Raw genomic sequence first — 17,660 nt, forward strand, 5'->3', positions numbered from 1 at the left:
TGGTTAGCTAAAGTAATAGAAATAAAATATGCATTAATATAGAAGGTTTAGCCCCCCCCTACATAACTTACACATTTACTAACTTCATGCTTGCACAACCATCTCCAAAATGAAATACAAATTTATGTTATCCACTAAATTAAACAAAAGATAATCATATCACTAATCAAAAGAAGAAACAACAAATGAAACAGGCACTAACAAAGAAATGTACAACTGAAGAGAGAATAAACAATCAAAACTGTTTACGTGTGTGTGTGTGTGTCTACATATACGGATCTACTCTGAAATCCCAACACCCATATGATTGACAGTTAAAAGCCAGAGATGAAAATAATGAAAAAGAAGAAACCTGAACGCCGACTTTTTCTCAGGATAAGTAAACACCTGCCCAAAAGTAAACAAAACTCACGCTGAGGTAAGTAAAACCTATCTAGGAGGAGGGCTATGCCCCCCGCATCCCCCACGCTCCCCCTAACTATATTTACCAACTCTAAGATTGCACTACAGTGGAGAAAAGGGCATGCTGGGCAAGTGTTTATGACATTTGGGTTTCTTCATTTTCATTATATTTGTCTCTGGCTTTTAAACCGTTGATCATGTGAGTGTTGGGATTTGAAAGTAGATCCACATATACATATGTCCATGTATATTTTTGGATCAAATTTGTCTATGGAAAAGATACCACAATAACTGTTGGATGCGTTCCCCAAAGGGGGTGGCGTAAGCCACAAAACTATGGGCTAGGCTTGTAAATGCCCTCGGGCAGATAGCCTAGTATGAACCTATGAACCTATGCTGTGGAAATGTACCACTGATGGTTTAAAACAGTTTATACACTATCAATACAGTTTTGTGTGATTGAATTCACATATACCTGTGATTTTTTGGTGTGCCCAACTATTTGGATGTCTCAAAAACAAAACTTCAAGATGGAATGCTTCATATTACTATTCATAGAAAATATATGCATTTACATGAGGCAGTTGTCACCCAACAGACATCATCAGAAATGTCCCCTACTCACAGTGTGTGTCAGGAGCATTTGCAGTCATGACTCTCAATTTCAAGATAAAAACAAGGTGCTAAAAGAAAAAAATAATTCTCCACATGATGTTAATGTACTGAAACAGGCCATAAAAAGAAAGACACACATATCTTTAGCCCAGATATGAGCTTATCAATTTTGATCTTTCAGTCACGGATCATGGCAGTAGCACTACACACACACCATTAGATTTCTTACTACATTTGTTAATCTTACTTGTAAGACCAACAATGCATTCAACATTAGTATTTACTAGCACAGGATGGCTTTTTTAGCACTATTGTTCCTGAACCTGCACAGTTTTTCTAATTTAGGGGTAAAAATATGGCTAATGTTTTTGACTTATTTAAAGAAAAAAGTTGTGTAATGGTATAAAAACAAACTGACCTTTCCGGTTCTTTACTGGTTGTAAATTAACAATACGGTCATTGTGCACACTGTAGTATTGTTTAAAAAAAATAATTGACTACGACTAAAGCTAGCCAAATATTTGACATTAAATCTTTGATTACTTGTAAGGTGGACTGGGTGATATATTTAGTGGTATGCCAATGTGGGGCAATCTATATGGGCCAGACATCTCGCCCACTCAAAGAATCTTACATAATTTGGAAATACTAACTGTAAATAAGAAGGCAATGCATTAAGATATACAACTAATCACACCTTTGCCCATTTCTTGTTTAATGGTATAAATAGTGTTTATACTTAGGGATGTACTGATGCACAAAAACACAAACTACTGGACTAAAAAGAGAAGCAATGACTGTATAGCTTGGAGCTATGTATCCACCAGGTCTGAATGAATATTTTTAATTTACGTTAACATTATTTTTCCTTTGGTCCAATAGTCACTTACTGAGTTTCATTTTCCCTGCGCATGCCTCTCAACTGTACAGATTTTTGCAGAATATCCAGATTTTCACCTCATATTTTTGGTCTATTCCTCATAAAATTTGTGATTTCCTGGATTTTTGTGGCAAATCAGTGCGGGTTGAATTCACTAAATAATGAAAGTCATTTGAGTTTGACTTCATATCCCTCAGAAAAATGCATGGTAACACAAGACCTTTTATTCTAGCAACTTTCTAAGTTTGTAAGAGCAATATTTTAAAAGTTGTCCCTATTTTTGAGGCTTTCCCCCATTATTTTTGGCTTTGCGCAGATTTTTTGTGCTAAGAGGTTGAGAGCTACACCTGCTTGTGAACATAACTTTGTGATTAATACAAACATAAGTGATCCAGTCAAGTATTTATGAATGTTCAATTACACTTATCATTTGTTTCTGTGTTGTTCTTGTTTTCTGAATTTGAACAATATTTTCAGATATGTTTTCTAATTCCACAAGCAAAGTTTCATGGTTACAAGGCATATGTTTATATACTTGTTTGTGTATTATTTTTTGTTACTAAATTTTGTGTTTGTTCCTTGAGTGAAATGTTGATTATCCCGAGTTGAGTGAAATAGGTCAGAACTGATCAGTGTTCTATTGCAGTAAACAAATTCAAATAAAGAAATAAAAATTTTGCTTGAAAAAAATGTGAGCTATGCATTTATTTTATCTTAGTGCTGTTTACATCCTGGTATGTTACTTGAGAATGGACAATACAATTCTAAGATTTAACAGAAGCTAGTTTTTATATTTGTCTAACATAAAAACACTAATTTCCTTTTTCCAATTACTGCTGGTTTGTTTGTAGTGTGTTTCTATTTTTACTGTGAAGTGGAATTTGGAATTTTTCACATGCAACTTTGTTGAGTTTTGTATATAAAATGTATGTGTGTGTGTCTGTGTGCACAAGCTCACAAGTATGCATGTATGATTCTGCTAGGCAAGCATTTTTTTTCATTGACTCGAAAATCACTGAGCAAAGTTTGCCAGTTCTCTCATTCATCAACTATCAACAATGATGGCATTTTTTATGTGCACCAAACTCTTGTTCCTGGGAGGGAGACCACTGATGCTCATCACAGCAGGGCAGTATTCCTTCTTCTTCAGTTCAGTGCACGTTCCTATCAATCCAGGACCAAAAGCTACCACAAACATAGTTTGGTGCATCACATCCATGCCACATGACTGCCCTTTTGCATTACTGCCCCTCTTCTAAGGTACTACAGCAGCAGATGATCATAGAGCCACCAACATCAACACAGGCATGCTCATCCTTCCCATGCCAGCCCACCAGATGCTCAAGCCTTTAATCGAACTCTGGTCACCTAGGATGTAGTCGGGGTTTTATCCCACAACTTCAACACAGCTGGCTATGCCAAAAAAAATTACACTCAGGAATGGATAGGTATGAAAAAAGAAAACAATGAAACATATCCAATGATAAACGCTTTAAAGTAAACTGTACCCTTAAGCTGACAAACTATACATTTTTCATTACATCTCGACATTCTATGCAAGGGCAATCTGGAAGACTGCTAAGCTGCCAATAGCTTGTCTTTGGGATGTGGCATCAAGTGAGAACAAAGTCAGTAACCTTCACTAATAGGCAGCAGAGAGAAAATGGACAGACAAACAACACAGAAAAAGGTGTAACAAAGAAACAATAAAACTGAAAGGAAACCCTGTGAATGCAAACACAGTAAATGGGTGGTCATCTACACCTAAAGCTGCATTTCCACCTGAGACTTGGTGATACTACCAAGATCACTCACCTCAACTGATGTAAGAACAGCCATGTAATGAATAGTCACCTGTCCATATTATACTATATGACACTCACAAGTTACTATACAAACATTTGTAACGCTCAAAGGAATTTAAATTAAGACAATTGGAAACTTACAGTTGTGTAAGCTGAACTTATAGTAACAGCAGATGCTCGAATGATCACAGCTGCACTAGCCTTATCTATACGGGTTATAACCTGACAAAGATACAACTGACTAGCTTCAAAAGCTTCAGGGCATCTTCCATGCTTCCAAACTGTCAAGCTGAGTTAACTGAAACACAAATTTGGGCACAAAGCCCTTCAGGGCTTTAATGCTGCTGAAAAGTACACTCCTCTGAGGGTTTTAAGGATTGGTGCTCGGCTGGTCCTTTCCCTTGTTAGGCAGATAAATTTCATTTGGGGAAAAATCTTCTATTTTCTTAATTGTGTTGATGTTATATTACTTCTCCCTTCAGAAAGTTGCTTTAAAGCTGGAGTGTTGTGTTTTAACAGACTGTCTCATGACTGTAATGTATTTTTAAACAGAACACTTTTTTTCCTTTTACTTTAAAAGTAGTATAAAGTAACTGAAAGCATTTTTTCAGTGGATAAATTGCATTTATTTTTCTTTTGTGGGAGCTGGAATAAGGTTTTAAAGTTCATTCATAAAGCTATTCACAGAACTGTACTCTAAGACAAAATACAGAAAGATGCACAAAAGTCAGAGGTAATCCAGAGGGCTCGAGTGAAGTCGGTATCCCCACTTGTGTCCCAGAGGGTGAAAGGACTAAGAACTAGAATACTCGTCCATCTGCCTACTTAACTGAATAAACTACTGGAAACTTCAACAACGCGTCTTTATTCCTCCCACAGGGCAGGTATCAGAGACAGACAGTCTCCTGGATCTGCTAGCTAAAGTGATTTTATCTGGACTAATCCTTTATGCTACAATACACAAGAGAGTAAATTAGCAAGCCACCTTTGTTATGGAAGACTTATGTAACAGTTTCAAGGCACATTCTGTAAGACAACAATAAGACAGGGTCTGTATACCACAAAACTATGTTTGCTTGTGTTAAAAGATGATGCAAACCATCCCCACCTGCTTCTTTGAAATGACTAACTTCTCCACTGGCTCAGGACTCCTGAAAAGCTGTACTTCCTCTATAATGTGAACTTTAGGGCTCATCACCACTGCCTTGTGAATATAGCCATCATCTATGAAGACGAAAAAAAAAATCATTAAATCAGGCCTGAAATACTTTCCTCTTCATTGTTAATAATTATTCTTTACTTTTATGCCACTTTTAGTATACCTTTTTCTTGTAATATGGTTAAACAGCTGCCATAACTGTGTGCAAAAGATTGCGTCATTTCTGTAAATTTCAAACAGTAAAAAATAGCTACAATGTGTTATCAAAGTTTAGCTAGAAAGGTCAGCAACAAAGGGCTCCAACTGGGTCAGTATTTGCAATATTCTGTTTCACTTTATACAATAACCATTTACAGTCATCTTAAATTTCCTTACAGCTCAGTTTAGTTCACAAAAACAGATTACAAATATTGACTTATGCTTCAGTTATTCAAGTGCTTGTGCCCAAGCAATGTAGATTTTTAAAATAATGTGAATAAGTTAAGAAACATAATGACAATATCTGATGTCTGATGTTGTAAGGGTGAAAGTCCTACTGTCAGTTACTGGCAAAAAAGGGTGCTGGATTAATTGTACAGCTGACTGCGTTTCTAAATATGCTTGGGGAACAGCTAGATGTATTAATGATGGCCACGGTTAGAGAACGTCTTGTAACACTGGCCCCTGCAAGTGACAGATTTTGTTTAAGTAAAGTCAGAAGCTCAAGACCCAGTAAGTGTGTTTTATCCACAGCTACCCTACTCTGATCAGCATCTGCCTGCTGTCCTTACAAAGAAAGACTAGATTGATGGGAAGGGTACTGAGCACTTAATACAGCAAATGATTGTCCCTTTAAATTTACTTTGGGAAAATTAGCTGAATCACTGGTGATCACAGTTACAGGATTCACTTGCAAACAGCTTTTGTTTAACTATGGTAAGCACCTCTTGAGAGGCAGTAATATGTTTTACTTGCTTTCACCATACCCTGACCAGTATCTGGCAGATATCCTTGCAAGGACAACAGAATTAAGTCCAAACACTAACAGACAAGGCAGTGAGCATTAGCCCAAACACTGAGAGGCAAGGCAGTAAGCATCAGTCCAGCTGACTGCCTTATTAAATTTTCTTAAAGAATGGACAGCATACCTATATGAAAAACAAGGTAGCCTTTGATAGTGTGGCAGAAAGACATGTCATATTAGAATTTTTATGACTGAATCGTCCTGACAGTAATTAAGCTGATAGCAACATTTCACACTGAGCTAATAAGGAGGAAGGGCACTGAGCAAACCCTGATCTGCGATGTATAACATTAAGTATCCCGTTTTTTGCTTATTTTGGGGAGTTATTTATAACAAACCAAACCGTACAAATCACAAACTATTAAAAACAAAAAATGAATCAAGCTGGAGTCGTAGTACATGAAACAAATTTAATGTAAGCGCTTTTGGAACAGACAATACTCTTCCTTCATCAGACCAAAAAACCCATTAATTGGGCGTAGTTTTATAATAAGGTTACGTCCCAATTTTCCAATTAATACAAAACGTACAATACTTTAAACTTAAAAAACAATCATCTTAGCTAAAACCAAGTATAGTGATAGCAATTAAGATAAAACATTCTTGGAAATAGTATTAAAATAATATTATAATATTAAAATAATACATTGACCAACTCAGAATTCTTTTGATTTGCCCATACAAATATAATAATGAAAGTAATAAATACTAAATATTATGTTCTAAATGCAGTGTAAAACATAAAACATAATAAATGCACTCCAAAACCAATGTTCCCCAATGCATATAAAAATAAAAATAAATCAATATAACTAAAATGGTGTGCTTAAACCCTCTAAACATAATGTTTGATATCATCTAAGTGCTACCTTTTCAAAGCTTCATTCCAAAATGAATCTAGTTAATACGATAGTGGATCTTAAACTTTTTGCTCGAAAAATCAACCTTAACGTTTTAATGGGAGCAAGCTCTACCCTTAATAGCTCACTTAAGAGTCTCTAGTTTGTTTAACCCACCCTTACACCCTAATATTCTTTCCTTCGAAAAAATGTGCAAAATAGATTTGAGATCTTTGAGTACAACTAGAACAAATAATAAAAAGGCGGGCTCTAACATTAATGAAAATGAACGTGATTTTATTAAACTTTTGAAGGACTGTAAAATAAGGGTGATGAAGCCTGACAAGGGGGGTGGTTTGGTTTTTATGGACCATAATACATACACATTATGGGTATGAAAAAACATCTTGACACTACAATATGCCATTTTTTAAGTTTAAATGAAGTAAACATGGTTCTTAAGAAAATTAAGCGCATTTTGGATGACCTTTTTTTGGAAAGGTCTATTGACATGCAGCTTTTTAACTTTTTAACCATGCCAGCACCTAGAACACCAATTCTTTTCGGAACACCTAAGATCCACAAGAGGACTGTTGACCCCCCCCGTTCAGACCTTTTGTCGACGGACGTGGGTCTATCACGTACGGATGTGCCAAGTATGTGGACAGCATTTTGAGACCTTTAGTTGAGCAGGAGGAGCAAATATGCAGAGATTCTTGGAGCTTCTTAAAGGAGCTCAATAAAATCCCATTTCATCATGATTATTTATTCTTGACTGTTGACGTTAAGGATCTGTACACAGTTATCCCTCAATCTTTGGGCTTGGAATGGATTAGGGAATTCATGCAGCAGAGGAAAGTGAATGACAACATAATCTATGTTGTAGAAACCCTCCTAGAGATAGTTCTTACTAGTAATTTTATGTGGTTTGAAGGACAAACATTCCTCCAAAAAACCGAGGTGGCCATGGGGTCCCCCTGTGGAGGAAGCTTTGCCAATTGTATCATGGCACATTGGGAGAAGACTCTGCTTTTCAAGAACCCAATGTTCCAGAAAAACGTTGCTTGGTACACTCGTTACCAAGATGATATGTTTTTATTATGGCAAGGCTCCTGTGAGTTAGTCCAAGAGTTTATCACTACAATTACTTCTCTAACAAACTTTCTTGAATTGACTTTTAATCTTCAAAGGGACACCATTAATTTTCTCGACATTTGTATTCAGAAAGATCTTCTTAACTCTAGGTTTAAAAGTACGATATACGGGAAACCCACATACTCAAATTCATTCCTCCACTTTTCTAGCTGCCACCCCTACTACCAAAAAAGAGCAGTATTTAAAGGGCAGATGGTTAGGGCAGCTGGAATGATTTCTGAAGAGATCGATTTTATGGAGGAATGTCATTTGCTTGAGAACATGTTTCTCAAGAGAGGGTATCCTGCACCATTAGTTTTCAGCATCTCTGCTGAGTTAGTCACCAAAAGACAATTAGGACATTTTACACCTCTACTGATTATGGACAACGTAGTTGAGGATGAAATTGTCAGAGATGAACACCAACATTCCCCTAACACTGGAACCCAAAGTTTTACAACTAGTTTCTTATGTACTTACAGTTTAGACCATACACTAATTACGGAAATTCTTAACAAAAACTTGTCTCTTATCACAGAAGACAGCAATTTAAATAAGCTCCTTGGAAACAAACCAAAAATCACTTACAGACGAGGGCTTAATTTAAAGGCATTGCTTGAATACTCGAACAAGCCTTTAGTTAATAACAACAAGGGCATGATAAAATGTGGAGCATGTCAGCTGTGCAGATACTTAAATACTGCCTATGAATTCAAAATCAGGGACAAAAATTATAAGGTCCAAGGTAGATTTTCCTGTGACACAAAAAGAATAGCTTATTCTGCTTGCTGCCAATATTGTACCGCCTTCTATATAGGAAAGACGGAAAGAAATATTAAACAATGTATCTATGAACACCAATATGCTATTGGTAAGAAAAATATGACTAATGCATTAGCTAGGCATATACATGAATTTCCAGACCACACCTTCAAGTTTACTATATTGAAACAAATAGTCCTAGATGAGAGAGGGGGCTCTTGGCAAATTAAACTCGAAATGGAAGAATTATTTTGGCAAATCAAGACAGCAGCATATTTGCCACCAGGCCTTAATGAAAGTATTTCCGTCAAGTGTTTTCTTAAACTGTTAGCTTTGAAAAGGTAGCACTTAGATGATATCAAACATTATGGTTAGAGGGTTTAAGCACACCATTTTAGTTATATTGATTTATTTTTATGTGCGTTGGGGAACATTGGTTTTGGAGTGCATTTATTATGTTTTATGTTTTACACTGCATTTAGAACATAATATTTAGTATTTATTACTTTTATTATTATATTTGTATGGGTAAATCAAAAGAATTCTGAGTTGGTCAATGTATTATTTTAATATTATAATATTATTTTAATACTATTTCCAAGAATGTTTTATCTTAATTGCTATTACTATACTTGGTTTTAGCTAAGACGATTGTGTTTTAAGTTTTATACGTTTTGTACTAATTGGAAAATTGGGACGTAACCTTATTATAAAACTATGCCCAATTAATGTTTTTTTTTTTGTCTGATGAAGGAAGAGTATTGTCTGTTCCGAAAGCGCTTACATTAAATTTGTTTTGTGTACTACGGCTCCAGCTTGATTCGTTTTTTTAGTTATTTATAACACTTTTAATGTCTTCTGCATACTTTTCTAGCTAGTTTCACTGTGTGAGGTATTAACTGGAAATTTTCTACATTTGTTAAGCACCTGTTTGGGTTTGTTTGTTCTGATTTCCTGCCAAGGAGTGTATCATATAACTTAACTTATTTGTTTGCAGTTAAAAGCATTCTCTAGAGTCTCCTTGCTCCTTTACCTGTTTAAAACTCTCATTTAAAGGCACACTGCTGCTTTTCTGTTGTGATAAACATTTCTGCAGTATTTTTTTCTACCTAAGTAGTGTGGATAGTTGTAGCATTGTCCATATTCAGGCTTGCATTTTGGGCTTAGTTGTTTGTCTGTGGAGGCTGTGTGTCTGAGCACATGTTCCAGGCCATCTTAGTTTAGCGAAAGCCATTCTTGCATTTCAGTGAGAGGGGAGTGTTTATGGTCATTGGCTGATTGGGGTTACCTGGACTACTGCTTGGAGTAAGCACCTCATTGGTTCTTTAGAGCTTTTTTTAAAGTTGTTTCAGGTTTCAACTTTCTGTTACTTAAGAAGTTAACTTGTGAGTGTTTCTGCCATGTCACACTGAGCTAATCAGAGGAGGGGCACTGAACAAAGCCAGATCTGCGATATATAACATTAAATATCCTGTTTTTTGCTTATTTCTACTAGTTATTTATAACACTTTTATTGCTTGCTGCATACTTTTCTAGCTAATTTCACTGTGTGTGAGGTATTAACTGGAAATTTTCTACATTTGTTAAGCACCTGTTTGGGTTTGTTTGTTCTAATTTTGGTGGCTTTGCAGTTGCCCACCCCTACCATAAATCTGATCTGGGATACTCCTCCCATTTTAATGCCATTACCTCATTCAACCTAATACAGGGAGAACATCTGAGAAGGCCAACCCACTTTAGTTCTTAACCTTGAGTTATCTTCTGCTCCTCCTTACTCCATTTCCACTTTACAAAAAATAAAAATAAAAAATTCTACACTTGTTTCCTGCCTTCCCTGTAAGTAGTCTAGTCCAGATACAGATTTGCTGTATCCAGGACTGTTTGCAAGCTTCTGAGCCCCCGCTGCTTAGGTAGGGTTAAACTATTCCTGGCGCCATAAAGTCTGCTCTTCAAATTTTCCCTTAGAACTAGCCAGTTTTTTAGTTTTAGCATTCAAATCGGTTTCTTTGAGCTCAGCACTTGTTCAGAACTCGTAAGCACTAAATAAGCTACAAATTACTACAGCACTCAACTTTCCTCACTTGTCTAGATGAAAACAGGTTTTAGTTTGTTTGTTTGTCTTTTCGGCTTTTCCCGGTTAGGGGGTCACCACAGCAGAACTCCGGTCCGCTAATGATTGGCAGTCGATTTTTACGGCGCCGAGTTGCCAGCCCGACGCCCAACCTTCAGCAAAGGCACACCCACTCATGCATGTCTTTCGGAGGCCACTCGACTGCGGGGAGGACATGCAGACTCCACACAGAAGGCACTCCAGCCGAGAATCGAAACAGGTTTTAGTACTTAATAAATAAGCACCTATCTAGGCATGTCTAAGGGTCAGCTCCTGGTGTTTTCTCCTGTCTACCTGATGAATCTGGGCATCTTGGGGCAATGCAGCAATTGCCTCATATACACAGACAACCCTCTCCTCCTACCACCCAACACTGCAACCTGTGAGAGATGCACTTCTATAGCCAAACTGGAAGCAAAGCTCTCTTCACCCAAGATTAGACGAGACAGTCAAGAGGAGAGGGTAAACACCTGCACCACACCACACATCACATAGTCCCTCAAAACCTACATCACCAAAACACACACATAGTAACACAAAACACACACCTACATTCGTGGAGGCTCTTAATAAAAATCTGCCCAAGCAACAAGGACCTCCAAAGCAGAAATGCAAGCAACCTCCACCACTCAACACAACCCAAATGACACATAACCCACAAACTCAGTGTGCCACTCAACCATGGCCCATGAGGCATAACAACGTACCCAACATTCTAGTCATAGGTGACTCTATAGTTAGGCACACTGTTGTTCCACTCACCAGGCTAAACAAGGAGAAAGTTACTGTCAGCTGCCTGTCGGGTGCCAGGATCTGCCACATAACGCACACACTCAGGTCACTCCACAACAAGTACAAATATGACTCTTTCATTGTCCATGTTGGTGTGAATGACCTGAGATGTACCTCCCTGGACTACATGAAAAGAGACATGGAGGAGCTGTCCAATCTTGTAGCCCAGTCAGGTATGACCCTAGCCCTGAGTAGCATCCTACCATCACCCAGAATGATACCACAGTACAAGGACAAAATGATTGACTTCAACAACTGGCTAAACTACTGATGTCATTTCTAAGGGGATCCAGTATCTGTCTGCCTTGGAAGACATGATTGACAGACCACAATGCTTTGCCAGAGATGGCCTGCACCGGTCACCCTTGGGATTCTGGATACTGGCTAAGGCTCTTGCCACCCCTATAGTGCCTTTTTAGGTAAGGTTCAAATGACAAACTCACCACCATAACAGGTACAAGCAAGAAAAATCTGAGGGTAAGTCTAAACCTCAAAATGCACTCACTCGAGGCACTCCTTAAAATGGAAAACACTGACATCTGTGCAGTGATAGAGACCTGGTTCAAGGCTCCAGAGAGCACCCCTGCATTACCAGGCTATAATTCATACCACACCTTTCGGCCACCTAACCTGGACCGAAACACTAAAAGTGGGGGCTTGTCCATATTCATTAAGGATATCCACACTACCAGGCTAGTTGTTCAGCATAATGCATCCCAGATTATCCATGTGCAATTAACTCTGGACAAGACCACAATCCAAACTGTAGCTTGCTACAGATCCCCAACCATGCCCCAGGATTCCTACTCCTCATTTCTTGATACACTGGAAAATATTAGGGTACAACCTAACACCCTAATAATGGGTGATTTCAACGACCCCACTATTAACTGGGAAAACTACTCATGTACCAACACTTTTGCTCAACGTTTTCTAGAATTCATAAATTCCAATGCCTTGGATCAACTTATTCACACCAGCACCAGGGGGAGCAATATCCTAGACCTGGTCATTACCAACATGGGCAACCAGTGTTCCACAGCAGAGGTCAATTCCTCGTTGGTCAAATCCGACCACAAGCTAATCACCCTAGACATCCACATCCCACCCCCCCCCCCCAATTAGGGAAACCACCATAAAATATTTCTCCAAAGCCAACTTCACGCTTCTTAAAACAGAAGTGGCAAACTTCACGACACCCATGCAGATGGACAATAGAGGTACGACTGCTGAATCCTACACAAATGCACTTTATAAGCACTTACACGAGTGCATGGATCATGCAATCCCTAACAGAACCAAGATGCTATCCTCCAAAAAAAAAGCCAATCTGGTGGTCTCCTGCCATAAACAAACTCTACAACAGAAGAAAGAAACTGTTGCAAAAAAGAGTAAAATCCCATGATTAGAGGAACTCCCTGGTCAGCCTCAGTAAAATGCTGAGATCCCTCATAAAATCCTCCAAAGCCAGTTACAAAAACAAAATCACCACTGATTCTAAAGACAACCACAAAGCATTCTATAGCTATGTCAAGAATCTCAGTGGCAACACTCAGATCTGCTCTGAGTTACAGCACAATGGCACTAAATATAGAGAACCAACTGATATTGCCAACATCCTGGCAGACAGGTTCAGTGCTAACTTTACCCCCCTCTCACCCCCCTAAAGAGCCCAGCTCTATACCGGAAAAATAGAAAGTTACTGTAATCACGGCTGCACAGGTAAATACCACACTCTCCAAAGCCAAGAACACAGCATCCATGGGACCTGACAACATCCCAGGCTGCGTTCTACATGAACTACAGAATGAACTGGCAGCCCACCTAAGTACCATGTTCAATCATAGCCTCACCTCAGGCTTTGTGCCCACTGAATGATGTACAGCTACTGTTATCCCAATCCACAAAGGGGGAGCCACCACAGACCCCAGGAACTACTGCCCCATTAGCCTGACAAGCCTGGTCTGCAAGGCTATGGAACGTATCATCATGGAACTTATAAACAATGACATTGGTAATCTCCATACTCTGGACCACCACCCAGTTCGGGTTTGCAAAAAGGCAGATCATGTCTCCGAAATCTGACAAAGAGTTCTTTGAAGCGGTCACCAAAGCTGTAGATGAGGGTAAGGTGGTTCACACAGCCTATCTAGATCTCGCCAAGGCTCTTAACACCATCCCCCACTCTGGAATTATAGATAAACTCACTAAACTAGGTATAAATCCTTATGTTACAAGATGGGTTACCAACTGGCTCACTGACAGAACCCACACTGTGAAAGTAGCAGACTCCAAATCCGACTTCAGACCAGTGACAAGTGGAGTACCACAGGGTTCAGTCCTGGGTCCTCTCCTCCTTGTTATCTACTTCTCAGAAGTACAGGCTAACACAAAAGGCCTTTGGCTAACAAAGTTTGCAGATGTCTGCAAACTAGGAGCCACAATTGAAATGCCTAACAATGTGGACATCCTACAAAAGGGCCTCGATACAGATGCCTGGTGTCAAAGCCATAGCCTCAAGCTCAGTGCCAAAAACTGCACTGTCATCCCTTTTGGTAAAATCTCTGTACCCATGAACTACCACATAGGCGGTAGTCTACTTAACACCGAAAGTGTGATAAGAGACCTTGGGACACAGGTGGACAGTAGTTTTTCCGTTGATAATCACATCGCCCCAGTAGTCAGGAAATCCTTCTACGTGGCACACCTCATCACAAAAGGTTTCTCATCCAGGAAAAAAGAGGTCATAGTTCCCCTCTACTCGTCACTCATTAGATCCATTATAGAGTACAATGCCCCTCTTGGTATGTACCTCACAAGACATCTACAACAACTAGAAAGGCTGCAGAAATACCTCACAAAGAGGATGACTGGCTTCACACAGATGCCTTACGTAGACCGTCTCAAAAACCCCAGCTTTACTCCATCGCATATGGCCTACTCAGAGGCGATCTCTGCCTAACATACAAAGCTATGCCAAACCCAGAGCTGTTGGACATGCTCCACTTAAAGAAATCCCAATCCCTCTGACATACACTCTCTAGGGACCTAAACTGTGTCACCACAATAAACAGGACATGCTGGAGGGATGCATTCCTGTCCCAGAGACTTCCCATACTCTGGAACAAACTACCTATCTGTATCAAACAAAGCTCCTCATTAGCACTCCAAGAAAAACCTTGATGATTGGATGGGAGAGAGGAAATTCACCCCGGGGATCCCTTCTGTGGCTCTGCTCAACAGGGACACAGGAAAATAATTTTCTAGGGTGGCGAAAGCCATGGTACTTTTTTGGCTAGGCTTATATAGGCCCTAGGGCCAATAGCCTAGTACCTACTTATTCATCTATAACCAACCATTAACTTTACCACTAATGCATACACTAAAGTAAAGTCTCCCCCAGCATGTACTGGTCAGAAGAGATTAACTACTGACAGAAGTAAAGGAATTAAAACGGGATAAATAGGACTTGGTTACTGTAACTTATCTACCTGGTTGTAGGTTACGCTGCTGTCCAATTTAATAGAGCCACAGTTGGATGCAACTAGTTTAATAGACTTAATTACCCATGGAAAACTGACAAGAAGGGCACTGTACAAACAGTAAAAGGAAATTATGGAGTTTGCCCAGGCAAAAGGATTTAGATTTATAGTAACAGATTTGACTCCATCTCCCAGACTACCAACATGAAAACCTAAGTTAGGCAGTAATATAACATTCAAGTAAGGCTATTGGAGACTGCATTAACATCTTCTCCAGGTTTTCACATAGCAGAAAATGTTTGCTAGGTTAGCTTTTTTCCAAATGACAGCAACCATTAGGGAATAATGGGTAAACAAGACTTGCTAAAATGGTGATACTTTGTCTGGATCCAGATCACAGAGTACTAAGATCAGTCTTACTGGGTCAAACATTTGAGCTGTAGTAACTTGCAATACAAGGACTTTTCAATAACGCAGTACATGAACTTCATTGTGTGGCTTCCTTAGAATGGGCTGCCATTTTAGTTATCACTAAAATTTGTTTTAACACCAATAACCATCTCTTGCCTCTAACAGATTATACTGTTTATCATAGCATAAGAAAAGGGAGAAATGGGGCCAATGTCTATGTTCACAACAGTTCATCCTCTTCTCTTTAGTTTGACAGCAGGATTGAAATAACAGGTTTCACAATAAATTTCCTGTGAGCTGCACTTAAATGTGGTAGGATTTTACAACAGTCATAATTTATTACATGAAATGGACAATTTGTGACTCATTCCCTCCTGTACAAGTCTTTTGAGTGTTTACCTTTAACTCCTAGTGGGTGTGGCCTAAGCCTTTAAAAATGAAGTTATCACCTTACAATTCTAATAAATACTCAATGACAGAGGTCAAATATCAGTACATACATAGCCATCATGTATGCTTCAAGATAAAATATTCTGATACCTTGTATGTAGCATGGTTTTGGACTTATTAATGTAAGTATGAACAAGTAATATTTGAAGCCTAGAGGAGCAGTAGGGGTTAAATGCAGATTCACCTGGAGGCGTCACTTGGATGTAATGAGTATACGTCTTAACAGATCCATCTAATTTGTCTTCATGAAAGGTATGCATTTACTTTAAAATATAGAAATGTTTGCTTACAGTTAAGTTTGTATTCTATATTGCTAACTGCATTTCCTGGTGAAGTAATATAACTTTTAAGTTGTTAAAATAGTTCTAGGAAAAAGTCAGCAAACATGGCTTTACTTCCTGTTTCTAAGTCCTTAGTGCAATGACATTATGACATCCATACAGACTGCAAGAAAGTGGAAGACAGTGCTGAGTTAAATGTACAATTGCCAGGTCTAGTGCATTTAATGGAAGTCTCTAGCTTGTACATCAAATTCTCACTTACATGAAAGCTTGAAGGAAAAAAACTCATGTAAGCCAAACTTTTGGTGTCCAACAAGCGTGGATACAGAAATGTCTCACGTCACTGCATGTAAACCTGCTGCCACTGCTCTAGACTGACAGTGGTTTATGTGAGAAATGTAGCTCAGTGTCAATATAAAAGCAGTGGAATTGGACATGTTGGCACTACATCTCCCATACTTCACACATGGGATATGCAAATGTTCACTATGGGAAAAGTTTATAGGATGGCACTGTCAGTAGCAGCACCAATGCAGACTGTGAATCAATTACAGCTTTTGTTTGTCAACTACAGAGCATACTTGCGAATCCATTTCAGTCGTCAGGTTTGCACGTTCCATAATCTGTGGTGGTAAAGTAACTTGCACCAGAACAAGCCTTGATATAGCTGTAGATTATTTCTGATATCACTGCTCATATACTCCATATGCTTTATCATCTGCAACAAAACACTGTGTGCACATATACGTTTTTGGAGAATTCTTTTAAAGGGCTCATAAGGAATCACCAAGTGTAATAAATGCTGTCACCTCTCAAATGTTTAGGAGGTGAAAGAGTAATTCATATACAGTGGAGTTACTACTCTTAGAAATCTGATACTTCCAACATTAATTAGCTGGAAAAGGAGGCATGAATTCACTTCTTAAAGACAGGAAAATCACAAGAGAAACTCTGTTTTTACACATTTCCTGCACAAGTGATTCCTGGTTCTTGTTATCCTACAGAATGTTTTGAATACTGATTTTAGGTTCTGATGTGATCTCGAGTTGAAAAAAAAAAGACTCACTTGAAATACGAGGCAATACATGTTTAAAGTACAGCAACTGCAAGGAAAAAAAAGTTAGGTACTCACCATAACGTTCCATCTGTTGTCGATCTTCATTCATTCTTGATGAATGGGGGCTCGGTTCTGATCCTTGGAACCAGCACAGCCATTATATAGCTCGTGCCAGCCAAAAAACTCTTGAGCTAAGACTCTACTCGTAATGCCACTCTCTCTCTACAACCTCAGACTGAGTTTGCAGACCACAGAAAGAATGTACATAGAAATTGTAAGCAGAAGCAATGACCAAGGTAAAAACCCTATGGAAACCAAGACAAGGGTTCGATCCCCAAGGAAATCTACAGGAGGGGGAAGGTGGGTTGGATGTCAAGAATGAACGAAGACAGACAACACAGATGGAACGTTATGGTGAGTACATAACTTCTTTATCTGATGATGTCAATCTTCATTCATTCTTGACGAATGGGACAGA

General features: G+C 38.7%; 1 protein-coding gene across 2 annotated transcripts in view; it reads right to left on the reverse strand.

The window, feature by feature from the left end:
- SEMA4G (semaphorin 4G) overlaps positions 1–17,660 on the reverse strand; it is a 1,755,375-nt gene that overhangs the window by 224,814 nt on the left and 1,512,901 nt on the right. For both annotated transcript variants that reach the window (XM_044056541.1, XR_006362793.1), the window contains exon 12: positions 4,811–4,926. In XM_044056541.1, the coding sequence (XP_043912476.1) occupies positions 4,811–4,926 (116 nt within the window). The remainder of the gene's footprint in view (positions 1–4,810; positions 4,927–17,660) is intronic.

The sequence above is a fragment of the Protopterus annectens genome, chromosome 14.part0, assembly GCF_019279795.1.
Source record: "Protopterus annectens isolate FY-2018-M chromosome 14.part0, PAN1.0, whole genome shotgun sequence".
In the NCBI taxonomy this organism is placed as follows: Eukaryota; Metazoa; Chordata; order Ceratodontiformes; family Protopteridae; genus Protopterus; species Protopterus annectens.